At 38.0% G+C, this 15,074-nt stretch overlaps 1 protein-coding gene across 5 annotated transcripts in view; it reads right to left on the minus strand.

The window, feature by feature from the left end:
• PCCA (propionyl-CoA carboxylase subunit alpha) overlaps nucleotides 1–15,074 on the minus strand; it is a 392,273-nt gene that overhangs the window by 365,961 nt on the left and 11,238 nt on the right. For 4 of the 5 annotated variants that reach the window (XM_045811095.2, XM_087865002.1, XM_045811094.2 and 1 more), the window contains exons 2-4: nucleotides 14,803–14,880; nucleotides 7,174–7,221; nucleotides 6,995–7,063 (exon numbers count right to left, since the gene is read on the minus strand). In XM_045811095.2, coding sequence (XP_045667051.1) covers nucleotides 6,995–7,063; nucleotides 7,174–7,221; nucleotides 14,803–14,880 — 195 coding nt within the window. Of the gene's footprint in view, nucleotides 1–6,994; nucleotides 7,064–7,173; nucleotides 7,222–8,347; nucleotides 8,405–14,802; nucleotides 14,881–15,074 lie in introns of those variants that run through there. The other variant, XM_045811096.2, reaches the window with a different exon arrangement.

A 15,074-nucleotide genomic window follows, 5' to 3' on the forward strand; every position in this document is an offset into this window, starting at 1 on the left:
ATACTAAATACTAATAAAAATAACAAAGTGCAAAACTTACACACTGAAAACTACAAAACACTGCTGAAATTAAAGCAACCGAAGTGGAACGACATCAAATGGAATATCCAAGTCCGTGGATAGGAAGACTTGATGTTGAGATAGTAACACCTCCCAAATTGATCTACAGATACAACACAAACCAAACTTCCAGCAGGATACCGTCTTCCACGAGGACTATCTTCCCTTTATAAACCATTCTCTAAAAAACTTTCCAAAGAATAATAAGGGCTTGGAGAACACATAAAAGACAATTCATGACTTGGTAAGAGGGAAAATTCCCATTTTGCCTCTCCTGCCCTGACCATTTCCCGCTGCAGTGCATTATACTGCTTATGGATTCTGGCCTCATTCCCTGGATGCAGCTGCAATAATCTCATCACTATATGTGAACTGCCTAAGTCCGATTTGGATACTGCTATCAGTCTTCACTTCTCAAAAAGGACAACTTCCTTAACAGAGGATAGGATATCATACTATTTTAAGACTATCCAAGAATAAGCCAACAAGATAACCTGCAAACCCACCCTACAAGCACCTAAAACCCTAGATTAAATTTAACAAACATCCTTTAAATGAACAACTTGGCTTACAAGAAACTACAAGCAATCCCCAGGGATCAAAAACAAAGGAAGTTGAAAGCCAGACAGTATCCACCAGAGGTGATATCACACCTAATCATGGGGAGTGGAAGTGGGGATCTCAACAATCTAAAGAATTGGGGTTGGTGAGCACATGGAGATTTGAAGACAGTGGTGTGCCTAGAGAGGGTATGCAAGCTTCCTGCCATCTCCCCATACCTTGCCTTATTCAGGTCTTCCTGGGTGTTTCTAAGCTATATCCTTTTATAATAAACTGGTAATCCAGTAAGAAAAAAAAAAAAGAATCTAAAGAACTGAGTTTTAATTCTCAGAGAAAGGAGTTGAAACGTAGAAGAAAAACTCCCTACATAAGGCCAGGTTGCTCAAAAAATTACATCCTAAGTGAAAGGGGGGAAAATATCAATCTACTAAGTACATGGAAAACAAACATTTAAAATTACCTGCTGTGCTTCAAGGTAAAAAAATCTATTCATTAAACGTCATGTCAATAAGTTAATATAAAGATTAGTCCCTGATCATGGATACCTAAGAGGGCCTGGCAGAAACAAATATAGCACCCACCCAACAGGGCCATAAATGCAACCCAAACCATGCTGGGATTCAACAGCGGAAATTTCAAATAGGTCATAAACCAAAAACCACACATGTGAGAAGATCGTCCACTGCAAAGAAAAGTCAGAAATAGACACCTAGGAACATGGGATAATACAGCAGTATGACAGAAGCTTCAAAATAAATAGTTAAAAATGAACAAGACATGAAAGGAGGCCTCAAATACATAAGAAAAAAAGATAATAACAAAAAACATATTCAAAACGGAGCAGACCTGACATATTTCTCAACAGACAGCACAAGACAAATGTAACCAAAGTAATTATTGTGTCAAATAATTTTTATCAGGGGATGCAAAAATATTAGATGAGAGGTTATTGGGGGACAAATATTCACATGGATTCAAAGATTCACCCCCAAAAATTTCAAAAGAGGGAAAAAATGTACCATTATAGTGGAGAAACCTGATAACAGCTACTTCAACCAAGTCATCAAACTTAGTGTAACCAGAACCACCCAACATTATGAACCTCTTGATAGGATACAGTATGAAATAAGATCACTTATGAAGTATTCTTCTCAAAAAATATTTAAACTGAATCTATTCATGAGGAAACAATCCAACAAATTCAGAATATCTATAAACCAATTAGCCTGGATTCCCCAAAATAGCAGTATCATGAAAATCAAACAAAGAAAGGAGGGAAGATAGGAGGACTATTTTAGATTAAGAGACTAAAGAGGCATAATAGACAAATACAATTCATGAACCTTGATCAAGCTGTGAGTCAAAAATATTAAAGACGTTTTTTTGGATGGCTTAGTCGTTACAGCATCTTCATCTTAGGATCATTAGTCCCCAAGCTGGTTTAGTCGTTAGAGCACCTTCATCTTGAGGTCATGAGTTCAAGCCCTACGCTGGGTGTAGAGTATACATTAAAAAAATAAAGTAAAAAAAAATAAAGACATTTGGGGCACCTGGCTGGCTCAGTCAGTTAAGCATCTGCCTTCAGCTCAGGTCATGATCTCAGGGTCCTGGGTTCGAGCCCCACATCAGGGTCCCTGCTCAGTGGGGGGCCTGCTTCTCCCTCTCCCTCTGCTGCTCCCCCTGCTTGCTCTCCTCCTCTCTCTCTCTCATAAATTAAATTTATATATATTATATATATATGTATATATATATAATATATATAATAAAGACATTTGGAGACAGTGGGGAAATTTTAATATAGACTGCATATTATACTCTAGAATAACTGGTAATTCTTCTAGCTTTGATAAGGTATATGTACGAGAATATCTTTTCCTGAAAATAAAGAGTGAAGTATTTAGGGGTGAAATGCCACAGTGTCTGTAACTTAATTTCAAATTCTTCAGCAAAAAAAAAAAAAAAGAAGAAGAAACATATATATATACTTATATATGGATACAGATATAAGCAAATGTATCAAAATGTTAACAAGAGGTGAATCCAGGCAAAGGGTATAAAAGTATTCACTGTACTGCTCTTCCAATTACATGTTTGAACAAACACTTAATATATATATAAATGGCCATTAATATAAAAAGGTACTCAACATCAATATTCATCAGAGAATTGAAATTAAAACTTACAATCAGATAACACATAACGACCAGCAGAAGAGCAAAAATCAAAAGGACTGATAAAACCAAGTGTGGGCAAGGACATGGAACGACGTAACATTCGTACATTATTGGTGGGAACAGAATATGGCACAACCATGTAGGACAACTGTTTGGCAGCGTCTTAAAAAAATGCATCTATTTGTGCCAGGAGTCAGCAAAATACCACACACCGACAGGCCATATCCAAACCAAGGACAGTTTTGGGTTTGTTTTTGATAGCCCACAAGCTAAGAATGATTTTTACATTTCTAAAGGGTCATTAAAAAAAAGAAAAAGAACGCAAAGGAAACCAAAGGAGACCTGCAAAGTCTAAAATATATTTGCTCTCCAAATAGATCGACTATCCAAACAGAAAAAGGTCACTTTGCCTCTCATCTACCGTGACCCAGCAATTTCACTTCTACGTATTTACCCAAGAGAAATGAAAGCGTATGTTTTCACAAAGACTTGTACTGTTTGTTTATAGAAGTCCTGTTCACAATAGCTAAAAACTGGCGGATGTGTCTAACTTAACAAGCTTATCCTAAAATTCACATGGAAGAGCAAAAAAAGACAAAAATACTGAAGACAATTTTGAAGAACAGGACAGGGGAAAGGGGACCAATGGAAAAAACTGCATAACCATCTTTATTTTTTTTTTTTTAAGATTTTATTTATTTATTTATTTGACACAGAGAGAGACAGCCAGTGAGAGAGGTAACACAAGCAGGGGGAGTGGGAAAGGAAGAAGCAGGCTCCCAGTGAAGGAGCCTGATGTGGGGCTCGATCCCAGGACTCTGGGATCACTACCTGAGCCGAAGGCAGATGCTTAACGACTGAGCCACCCAGACGCCCCCTGCATAACCATCTTTAAATGCCAGTTTTTTTTCCACTACACATGGTTTGCAAGGTAGTTGGCTTTCTTTGTGAGACTTATCGCTTAACAGTTGTAGTGTTAGGGGCGCCTGGGTGGCTCAGTCGTTAAGCGTCTGCCTTCGGCTCAGGGCGTGATCCTGGCGTTATGGGATCAAGCCCCACATCAGGCTCTTCAGCTAGGAGCCTGCTTCTTCCTCTCCCACTCCCCCTGCTTGTGTTCCCTCTCTCGCTGGCTGTCTCTATCTCTGTCACATAAATAAATAAAATCTTTAAAAAAAAAAAAAAAAAAACAGTTGTAGTGTTAGCCTGTTTCCCCTACTTAAACGTTAAAAAATTAGACATGAAAACTATGAACTTGCCATTTAAAAACAATCAACTGTTGCAGTATTTTCCTACTGCAATACTTACATTTCCATTTATGAAACTAACATATAAGGCATATAAGATATTTTACTCCGAGTTACATTTTAGATGTTCGCCTCCTGAAAATAAACATTGCAACATTAACAAGACATCTGAAAAGCATGTCTTGTTCATATTACCCATATTGTAAAGCTGATTAGATATGATGGTACTCTTTCTGATCACATGTTAAGGAAGCAAAATAAACCGTTAGAGGAAGTCACGCTTTTGGCTTTCTTGAGCAGAAAGCAAACAGCAGATGTGGCTCTACTGCTGAGGCCTAAATTAAACTTCGAACATTCCAACTAGGATTATCATCCTAAACTAAAGTCCTTTTAGTAAAGGGCTTAAAGCAGATCGTACTAAGAGGAAGTTTTGACTGAGCATGCACTGCTTCCACTGCGGGGCCTGGTCAGTCTTACTCTAAATTATGTATTTTAATACCTGGTACACTCATTTCCTTTCCACTCTCAGCAAAAAAGTGACTAAAAGTCTTTAAAATATGAAACTACCAACTCTGCTATAGAAGGATATGAATGACCATCTTAAAACTTAGACCATCTCTTTTGACACTAGTTTTTTTCAAAGCTTGGAAAGGGACAGTCTACCTCTAGATCAGTATGTTACGGGTAAGAGAGTCTATGTTCTGTGAATGTCAGTCTCAGTACGTGGATTCCCCACAAGAAGATTTATGTGAGGACCTGCATTCAAAGAAAGACAGCCTAAAAGTAGCAAGCACAGAGCACTTTATTAAAGTGTTAAGTACACTCTCAAGGTGGGAGAGCAGGGAAGCTCCCAGAGGTCCAACTAGCCTCTAGGTTGTTTTGGGTCTCTCTGAGCTGGGAGGAGCTGTGACAGACGGTGGGGTGGTCTCTAATGGAGGGGGCTTCCAATCATTTAGGAAAGGACTCCCACAAGTTGGGAGGAGGAGTTTTTGACCCTACAAGGTTAGTACCTGTCAAGGCAGCCTTTCTCCATGGGGGAGGGGAGGGTGGACTCTACTCACAATGCAAATGTATTATAATGAGTCTAAGGGTTACCCTGGGGCAGAGGTGGGAGAGGAGAGCACACGTTCTGCACCTGGGGCTCTTTGGTCTGTCAGCCCCAAGATCTTGGAAGCCACAAAGTCAGGATGTTGTGCTCCTGGACTTTCAATGTGTAGCTTATTTATCCCCATCATTGCCTCCAGCTCATGTCTCTATCATCCCCCTTGAAGGACTTGGGACTCTGTCTCAGGTTGTGTCTAGCTTCTACCTAACAAGAATACAAAGCTAGAAATTTAAGAATGGGAAAAGGTAGTCATGCTATTGGGGGCTAGAATACCAACACTGAAATATAAACATAAAAAAAGTCAAAATATAAATAATTTTGGACAATCCAAGCCAACAGTCATCTTAATGAGAACACAGTATAGAGAACTACCTGTATTTTGATATGAGAAAAACAACAAAAGGTTACTATCAGACTTGATGTAAAAACAGTGATTGTCCACAATTCAAACCTTTTCCTCTCTCAATTTATCCATGAATAAAAACACCTCATGAGCTAACACAATAAAACGAACACAAGACAAGAAGAGGGTTTTTTTGTTGTTTTTTTTTTTTTTTTTTAGATTTTTAAAGTAATCTTTCCACCCAATGTGGAACTCAAACTCACAACCCCAAGATCAAGAGTCATACACTCCACTGACATGAGCCAGCCAGGCATCCCAAGGAGGAGGAACTTTAAATCTATTACTAGCCTAATGGTGGTGACACAAACTTTTTTCTAAAGGAGTTTGCTGTTGATAAATGCCTTAGTTTAATGATCAAGAAAGAGATTAAAGTAATAGTTTTCTCATTATTTCATGAATATCTTGAAAGGAATATAAATTACCACTGAAGCTATCAGTTAAAACAAATTAGTAAAGAGGTCAGAAACCATTTTTAAAAACTACATATGCAAATTAAGTTTATTTAATTGTTTGATTTAATTGCTTTTAAGTACACGATAACCATTTTAAATGTATCTGTCAAATAAACAAGATACTTAACCTTTATTTTCAGGAAATTAGAGAAGCTTGAAAGGGTTCTCTTCTTTTTTTAAAAAAGGGAAGACAGTCACAATAAAGCTAAATGAACAACATAGCTCTAGATAAAACAAATTACAAATACTGAAAATCCTCTGTATTATATTACTATACAATAAAAGCTGACATTACCAATAGGTCCTATTATCAAAAGTAGTATGCAAGAATGAAAAACAGTAACTTTAAACATTAAAACATTAAAGTACAACTACTTATATTTCATCCCCTAAAGTTCCAATAATCAACATTCTCGTGGGATTTTTTTCTACTCCCTCATAGTTTATTACTGCTAAAAATGCCTGCTGTGGTAAAAACCCCAATAAAATTATGTATGATTCACTGCTTTATACTATTCCTTGTGTTCATGCCCAATTAGTATTAGCCTATCTTTCATTTATCAAACTTTCAGCTGAACACGAAGCATTTAGGAAGGTTAAACAATTAACTGGAATTCAGCTGCGGGAAAATGTGCTCTCATAAGGCAGCACAGTATAAACATTTCATCAATCTTTGAATCGAACTTCCTCAAGCTTTGCTCAAATCTATTTGGCAGTCAGCAACCAGTCTAGCAATTTTTTTTTTTTTCCAGTCTAGCAATTTTTAAACTCCAGGTTTTTAAAACCTTGGGGGAAAAAAGTTAAGACACATATTAAAGACATTATGATGCTTCCATCTTGCTTAAAACAAGAGTGAATAATTAGGTTTGTTTTGTTTTGTAATGGTATATATCCTTTTCAGGCCAAGCGGGGGAAAAAAAACTTACATCTTTTACTTTTTTTTTTTTTAAACTACAAATAAGGTTCTGATTCAAATAAAGCAAAAACATACTTACAGAACTAGCATCAACATCACTGTGGATGGCAACCGTCTTAATGCCCATCTTCTTGCAAGTTTTAATAACCTATTTTAAAATATATAAACGTTATCTATTAACAAGGATTTGGATTTAAAGGGATTTAATAATAATAAAATTCACAAAGTAAAATGGAAATCCTTTAGAATTCTACTCACCCTACATGCAATTTCTCCTCTATTAGCGATAAGAATTTTATCAAAAGTCTAAAGAGAGAAAAAACACACATAAGAAATTGTTACTTTCACTTTGGAAAACAAGCTTTTCCACAAGATTGGACATGATCCCAAAAAACATGACTCCCTAGAGTAGTATTAAATATCATACATATGTTCATCCATAACCAGGTTGTGACTAAACTTATCTGGTCGTATCTGGCCCTATAATTATTCTGTTAAACCATCAACTGATTAGGTTCAGCAAATCATAAGTGGACTAAGGGGATATTTATAAATTCTCTTGCAAAAGATAATCTTCAAGTGATATTTCTGAATGCTAAAAAACTTTAGATAGAATTGCTTGACCACTTACTCAATAATTTATAATCTAAATTCAGGGAAATTCTAAATGTCATGAGTTGTTTATCAAAGGAAAGTCTGATATAATTTTTACACCATCTTTTTTGGGCATTAAATGATATTTTCAGTAACTTAGAATAGAAACTAATTATGCTTATATCCAAAGATTCCTAGACCAAGCAGGTTATGCTATTTGAATACAATCTTAAGTTAGAATAACCACATTTTGAAGGGCTGAGCCCTCATAATAGAGTAGTTCCATTCTGAGTGGAGCTAGAGACCTCAATTCTAAGCCCAGCTTTGCCACTAACAATAATCTATCTGACTTGAAGCAAATCAATCTCTCTGTAGGTCTTTACTCCCACATATAAACTGATTCTAAAGGGAAACTATTTAATAAGGTTCTCTTACTATTCTAAAATTGTACAGGCTAATCCTTTTAAAGAAACACACAATTGTAAGTAATTTGGTTACATTTTAGTACACAATTATTTCTGGGTTAGTGAATTGTTGTAAGTTAAACAGAACTATAGAAAAAGTTTTAGTTACATTTCTAAAAAAAAAGTTATAGCTATATATAATCTTAAAAGTCCTCTTATGTAACTGAAAGCAATATTTTAACCCAACAGGGAGTCACAATCTCAGCACTGGAAAAGGCTTTCAAAGTCTTGTTTTAACCTTTATGTCACACATGGCTTATTCCACCAAACTGAGACAAGCCTGTGCCTTAAAAATTGGTAAACTCCTAATTTGATAGAATTCTGAATCATGCAGAGCCTTGAGCAGATGGACCCTTAAAATATCCTAATCTTACCTCAAGCCTGAGACTGCAAAATCATCTGCCATTCTATACCCAAATGATCATGGTAAATCCCTGTTGAACGGTTAAGAATACACAAAGAAAAAAGTATTTATACTTCTTTGAACTGCATTTTAAAATGTACATTTTTATAAGTATTAGAGGACATCTGATTTAAAAAAAAACAGCACAAAGAAGTTACACATTCAGCAACTATTATAGCAAATATAAAAATTATAACATTATAGGGATTAAGAACTCCATCCTAATTTTTATCTGAGTGGCAGAATATATTTAAGAGCCAGTCTGGAACCAAAGTGCCCAGGTTGGAATCCCAATACTACCATGTGTTCTTGTGTGGGCAAGCCACCCTTTCTTTTTTTCTCCTTCCTTCCAAATTTTTATTTAAATTGTTAGTTAACATATTCTGTCATCTTGGTTTCAGGAGTAGAATTTAGTGATTCGTCACTCATATCTAACACCCAGTGCTCATCACAAAACGGCAAGTCACCCCTCTTGACCCTCATTTCCTTGTATGTAAAAGGAGAGTAATAATAGCACCTGCCGAAAGAGGCTGAGAGAATGTGAATTAACACCCTTAAAGTGTCTAGCACACAATATACACTGGAGAGGTGTTAGCAATAGCTATTATTATTCACTCCTTTGGGCCACACACGACACTGTTTGTGACAAATCTAGGAGTGTGAACCTATCTAACAGGGAAAAGTCTGTATCAAAATGAGTATCCGCACCTAACACATCTTCTCTGTGCAGGGCTTGTAATGGTCAATTTTATGTGCAACCTGACTGGGCCACAGGGTGCCCAGAAGAAATGCTACTTCTGTGTGTGTCTGTGAGGGTGTTTCCAGAGGAGACTGACATGTGCATCAGTGGACTCAGCCCGGTACACTGCCCTCCCCAAAGTGGGTGAGCATTTTCCCATCCACTGAGGGCTCGAGAGATAAAAACTAAAGGAAGGGAGTGTTTTTTCTGCTTTCATCATTAAGCTGGGACATGGGTCTTCTCCCTCCTGGGACTTACTGACACCACTGGCTCCCAGGTCCTCAGACCTTTGGACCTGGACTAGAATTACACCACCAGCTTTCCTGTGTCTCTGGCTTACAAGGGGCAGATCATGGGACTTGGCCTCAATTGTGAGTCAGCAGATCTCTACGTATCTCCTACTGGTTCTATTTCTCTAAAGAACCCTGACTAATACAGCACTGTTAATACCAATTAGTGCACAAGCTAAATAAAGCTGATCATATCAATTAACATTCCATACATATGATATTCTTCTAAATAAACATATGTATATGGTTCAGGGTTTAAAAGGTACCAAAGGTGATAATACTATACAGACACCCAGGTCTTTGCTCCAAAGGCAACTGCTATTACCAGTTTCCTGTATATTCTTTCAGATAAGCTATGCATATAAAAGAATATACAAATAAATTTATACCAATTTTCAAACTCCCTGTGCATCAAAAATTACAGGGAAACATCAAGTGCATTTGACAACTTCAATGTACAATACGGTGCAATCACGACAAAATGTGCTAAGTGGTATAATACAACTACACCCAAGAGGCTGTGGTCAGTGCAGAGAAGGAAGAGTGAATGGCATGTGCAAAAGCAGGGACACTGAAAGCAGAGGGTAGCACTGAAAAATTAGTCTTTTTTTTTTTAAAAAGCAAACTCCCCTGACACAGAGCCCAACGCAGGGCTCAATGCCAAGACCCATGAGATCATAACCAGAACCGATATCAAGAGTCAGATGCTTAACAGACTGAGCCACCCAGGTGCCCCAATGAGTAGTTTTTAACATAGCTGAAGCACAAATATGTGCAGGGGAGTTTTAGCAAACCAAGCTAGGGTAAAAAAAGGCCAGCTTTGAAAGGACTTATATGCCAGTTAAGGAGCTGGACTTTATCCTGTATGTGGAGAGCCACATATAAGGCACTCTAAAGATATTCTAAGGGAGACAAACAAAACAACCTTTAAATCAGGAACTTGAATCCTGAAGACAGAAGGGCTCTCAGGTACCATGAGAGATAAAGAAGGACTTTTGCAACAGTGGTTATATAGCTGCACTAATGATGTCACCCAGAGTAAGAAAGACAATGGATATTTCCTGAGGATTTTTTTTTAAAGTTATCTCCTTTTATTCCATTCTCTATCCCTCCTTCCTACTTTCCCTTCCACATACTTATATCCTCATAGCTGGGGTCTAAAACCACCAAGGACCCTTCACTCCTTTCAGAGCCTGAGAGAAGCGCTGAGCTGGCCCATTCCCCTGGGTACTTGAAGGAATAACCACAGAACTCCACAGAGTAGTCACCTACCAATATTACTGAGAAGGGGTCCATCACAGTGCAAAAATCTACTGCCTCAGGAGAAGCCCAGGCTTGAGTTCACAGCCCACTTACACTTACTACCCGTTGGATTTTGAGCCTGTTTCCAAATGTACAAAACTGAGTTGTTAAGACTAATATTAAGCAGGGGCACCTGTGTGGCTCAGTCGGTTAAGTGTCTGACTCTTGATCTCACCTCAGGTCTTGATCTCAGGGTTATGAGTTCAAACCCCATGGTAGGCTCCACGCCCCCACCCCCCAAAAAAGACTAATATTAAGCATTAAGCAGCTGACCTTTAGGACACACGCTTTCTATATGCCAGGTACCAGAACAAATCCCTTCTGTGCACTCTCTCATTTCATCCTCACATTAGCCTTAGGAGGTCGGTTGAGAACATTCCCAATTTACGAATGAGAAAACTAAGGCCTGATGAGGCCAAATCACTTCCTTAAGTCACTTACAAAGTGCATAGGGGTAAAGCCAGAGCTTGCACCCAGATATTCATGTCAAAACACACCAAGGTGACATGATCGGAATATAATGGTACCGGCTTTAAACACTGTATTATTATAAATTATAAATAAATTAATAAGATCACATTTGTCATGCCAGGCACGCCACAGTACTATACTGGCTCACACTAACTTAAGGCCTACTAAAACCTCCTGGTCTTTTTCTAAGCAGATTACTATTAAATCTTCACTGTTCTTATGAATACACCTGAGACGAGTTGACACGTTAAAACTCAAGTTGAAAAAATAGTATTTTTAGTAATGATTAAATTTCACCTGATTTTCACTTGATAGGACTCACTGATAAAATGTAGAGTAAAAAAGGAGTCAAAGGCAAGTTCAGATGAGAATCGATTTATTTAACAAAGATCCGATCTACCTGCACTTAAGACAGGAACAATAAAGTAGAATAAGGAGTACAGTATTTAATGAACGGCTAGAAGCAAGAATTCCTAGGAGTAGAAAAGCCCAATTAAATGCTGCCCTCAAATGAAGGGCAAGCCTTCAATTCGGTCTGAAAGTCCAACACCAGTAACCACCAGTAGGAGCCAAAAAGTATCAGAGACTTTTTCATAACTGAGCACACGACAGTTTCTCCACAATTACCTCAGGAAAAGGTACAGCAAAGAAGATGGCAAATGAAAGGTACAGCAAAGAAAAGACAAAAGAAATATAGAAAAAAAATTAAACTTCCTTACAACTTATGGCCCACTGACAAGGGCTTGGGACAGGCAGAGTGACCTTCTACCAGGAACTCAACTGCCTCAATGTCAATACTTTGCTAGAGGCAAAAGGCAACCTTAGCTTGGCATTAGCCCCACCTTCAGTACCCTGTAAGTCTTCTTTAGTTTATAAAAATCCCTCTGGAACTTTCCTTTATCTCTACCCCACCAAGATATATGTTAGCAATCATCCTCCAAACATTCGGCCCACTGATATCCACCTGAAGAGGTCTCATGACTAAGGTTTCACTAGACAATAGTAAATGACCCTCAAGGGCCTGGAAACCTTGCTTCCAAATTCCTTACTCACTTCTGTTATCCCTAACCCTCTCCCAACTTGAAAGTATATAATCAGTCCCTCCTCACAACCCCACTGCAGCTCTTTATGCCCACCGGTCCTGTCCCCATGCTTTAATAAAACCACCTTTTTTGCACGTCTCAAGAATTCTTTCTTGACCATTCGCTCCTGGACCCCAACAACTCACATCAGCAAAGGCCGCAGGCAGATCTGATTTCAGAAATTTACAACAAAATATGTACCTTAGTAGATTCCAAGGGGAGGGGAATAAGCTCTTTACATTTCCTAAACCAAGACAGTTACATACTTTTTTAGTAATTATCAATGGTCACCAATGTGAGAGGTCAATCAGCTATTATTTTAAGGTCACTACGAGGTTCTGGCAAAAACAAGTCTCAAACCAAACTCCGCCACACATACAGACATTTATGCACAGACATAAAAAGGATCTTAAGTGGGGCACCTGGGTGGCTCAGCTGGCTAAGCATCTGCCTTCAGCTTGGGTTTTGATCCCAGAGTCCCAGGATCCAGCCCCACACTGGGCTCTCTGCTCAGCGGGCAGTCTACTTCTCCCTCTGCCCCTCACCCCGCTCTTGTGCTCGCTCTCTCATATAAATAAATAAAGTCTTTAAAGAAAAAAAAAAATTAAAAAGCATCTTAAAATTTGCTCGATAAGCTCAGTGAAGTCTCAACTTCCTTCACTCTGTAATGTCCCAATGGACTGCATGAAAGGTTCACCTCAGGCAAATACATCAATATTCTGATTTGGCTAGTCATACTGTCAGACTCAAGCTATGGAGAACCCCCAAACAAGCAGCTGCATGCAGGACCTCATTTAGGGATTAAGCTTAGGTTCTATCTTAAAGGTCAAGAATGGAAGGCCAACCAAACTATTACATTCTGCTACTTCGGGGGCTAAGAATTAATATTAAGTAACAGCCAGAACACATATCTTGCATACCACTAATTTCATCAATGACAGCCCTTTTCTAACACCTATTATGCTAATGAGGAAGGCTACCAGAGTTAAGAGGGAGAAAGACAGGGGAATCCTTTGTAGTATTCTATACCGCCCCCACTCTGGAATGTAACCTCTTAGAGTGTTTTTAGTTAAGACAGCTCACTACCTCTAGACTGGAACTCAACACATGTGTGCAGAAATATACAGATATACATGCACCCCAAGGCATACTGTCTATGCTGAAGTTTTCATATTAAACCATGGATTTGAAGACAGCTGGGCGGCTCAGTCGGTCAAGCGTCCAACTCTTGGTTTCGGCTCAGGTCATGATCTCATGGGTCATGGGACAGATCCCCATGTCAGGCTCCATGCTCAGCAGGGAGTCGGCTTGAGATTCTCTCCCTCTACCCTTCCCCCTACTCACTCAGTCTAATAAATAAATCTTTAAAAAATTAAAAATTAAAAAACATGGATTTCATAACAGGGAGTTTATCATAGCCAATTCATCTGGACAAGCGCTAATAAAGTAACCACTAGCCACATAAGGTTACTGAGCTCTTTTCAATGTGGCTAATCAAATCAAGATACCAGAAGTATAAATTACACACTAGATTTAGAAGGTTTGGTACAAAACAAAAAGAAGAATGTGAAGTGTCTCACTGATACTTTTTAAAATTAATTTCTTTTTTTTAATGTGGCTATTAGAAAATTTTAAATGACAGGCCCTGCAATTGTGTCCACATTATATTGCTTTGAACTATGATGGCATAGACCCTTTCTCCAAGCCTCCAGAATTTTTTTTTTTTTTTTAAGATTTTATTTATTTGTCAGAGAGAGAGCGAGCACAAGCAGAGGGAACAGCAGGCAGGAGGAGAAGCAGGTTCCCCGCTGAGCAAGGAGCCCTATGCAGGACTCGATCCCAGGATCCTGGGATCACGACCTGAGCTGAAGGCAGACGCTTAACCAAACTGAGCCACCCAAGCATCCCTCCAAGCCTCCAGATTCTTTTGAGTAGTTTTATACTTCAAGAGATGATTTAGAAGATACCTCAGTTACTTCATTCTCAAATACTCATTCACCAGTTTTATCTTCCTGACATTCAACTTGAACCATCTCTTAAGCAAAACCCCCTCCTGCCCTCTTTGAGGCCTTCACTGCCACAAATTATGTTTTATCTCTACAATCACCACTTCTAGGTCCACCCATTCTCATATTACAAGCCTCAACCATTATCTTGTATCAGGATTTTCATTGGAATTCCCTTGTCCCAAAATTTACAATATATAAAATTGCCTTCAAAAATCAATCCTATAAATATTAAGTAAATGAAAAAAAATAGTTTATCTAAAATCTCTCAAATGCCCAGAATTTAAGCATATTATGTTATTCTGCTGAAAACAAGGAAAACACTATAAATTTATTCAATTTTTGGTATAGATACCAAAATTTAAGACTCGGGTTGTGGCCCACAATGAAAAAAGGAAGATTGAGCACCTATAAAACCTATGATGTTAGAGCAGCAATTATACATTAATAAAATTTAATCTGTCCAATGAACACAGCATGGAGACAAGAAAGTAAAACCATTATAACTTTGTTATTCAAAGTATTTAAATACTTACTTTTTCATTAGAATCATATCCTGCTGAACAGAGACTACGGGACACCATTAAGTGTTGTCTTGAGTAGAGTGCAACATGCTACAAAAAAATAAAAAACAAAAGTGAAATAAATTATAGACACTTGAATGGGCTTTAAAAAATATTTTTTTCAGGGTAATTCTTCCAGTATGCTTCTACCTAAAATATTGTATCAATCAATATATGTAGTTCTCAGCCATATGCCATAACTGTGGAAGATAAATCATAACTACAGACATATCCCTTTGGCACAC

The sequence above is a fragment of the Ursus americanus genome, chromosome 10 (assembly GCF_024610735.1).
Source record: "Ursus americanus isolate L20-20 chromosome 10, mUrsAme1.1.p, whole genome shotgun sequence".
Taxonomy (NCBI): Eukaryota; Metazoa; Chordata; class Mammalia; order Carnivora; family Ursidae; genus Ursus; species Ursus americanus.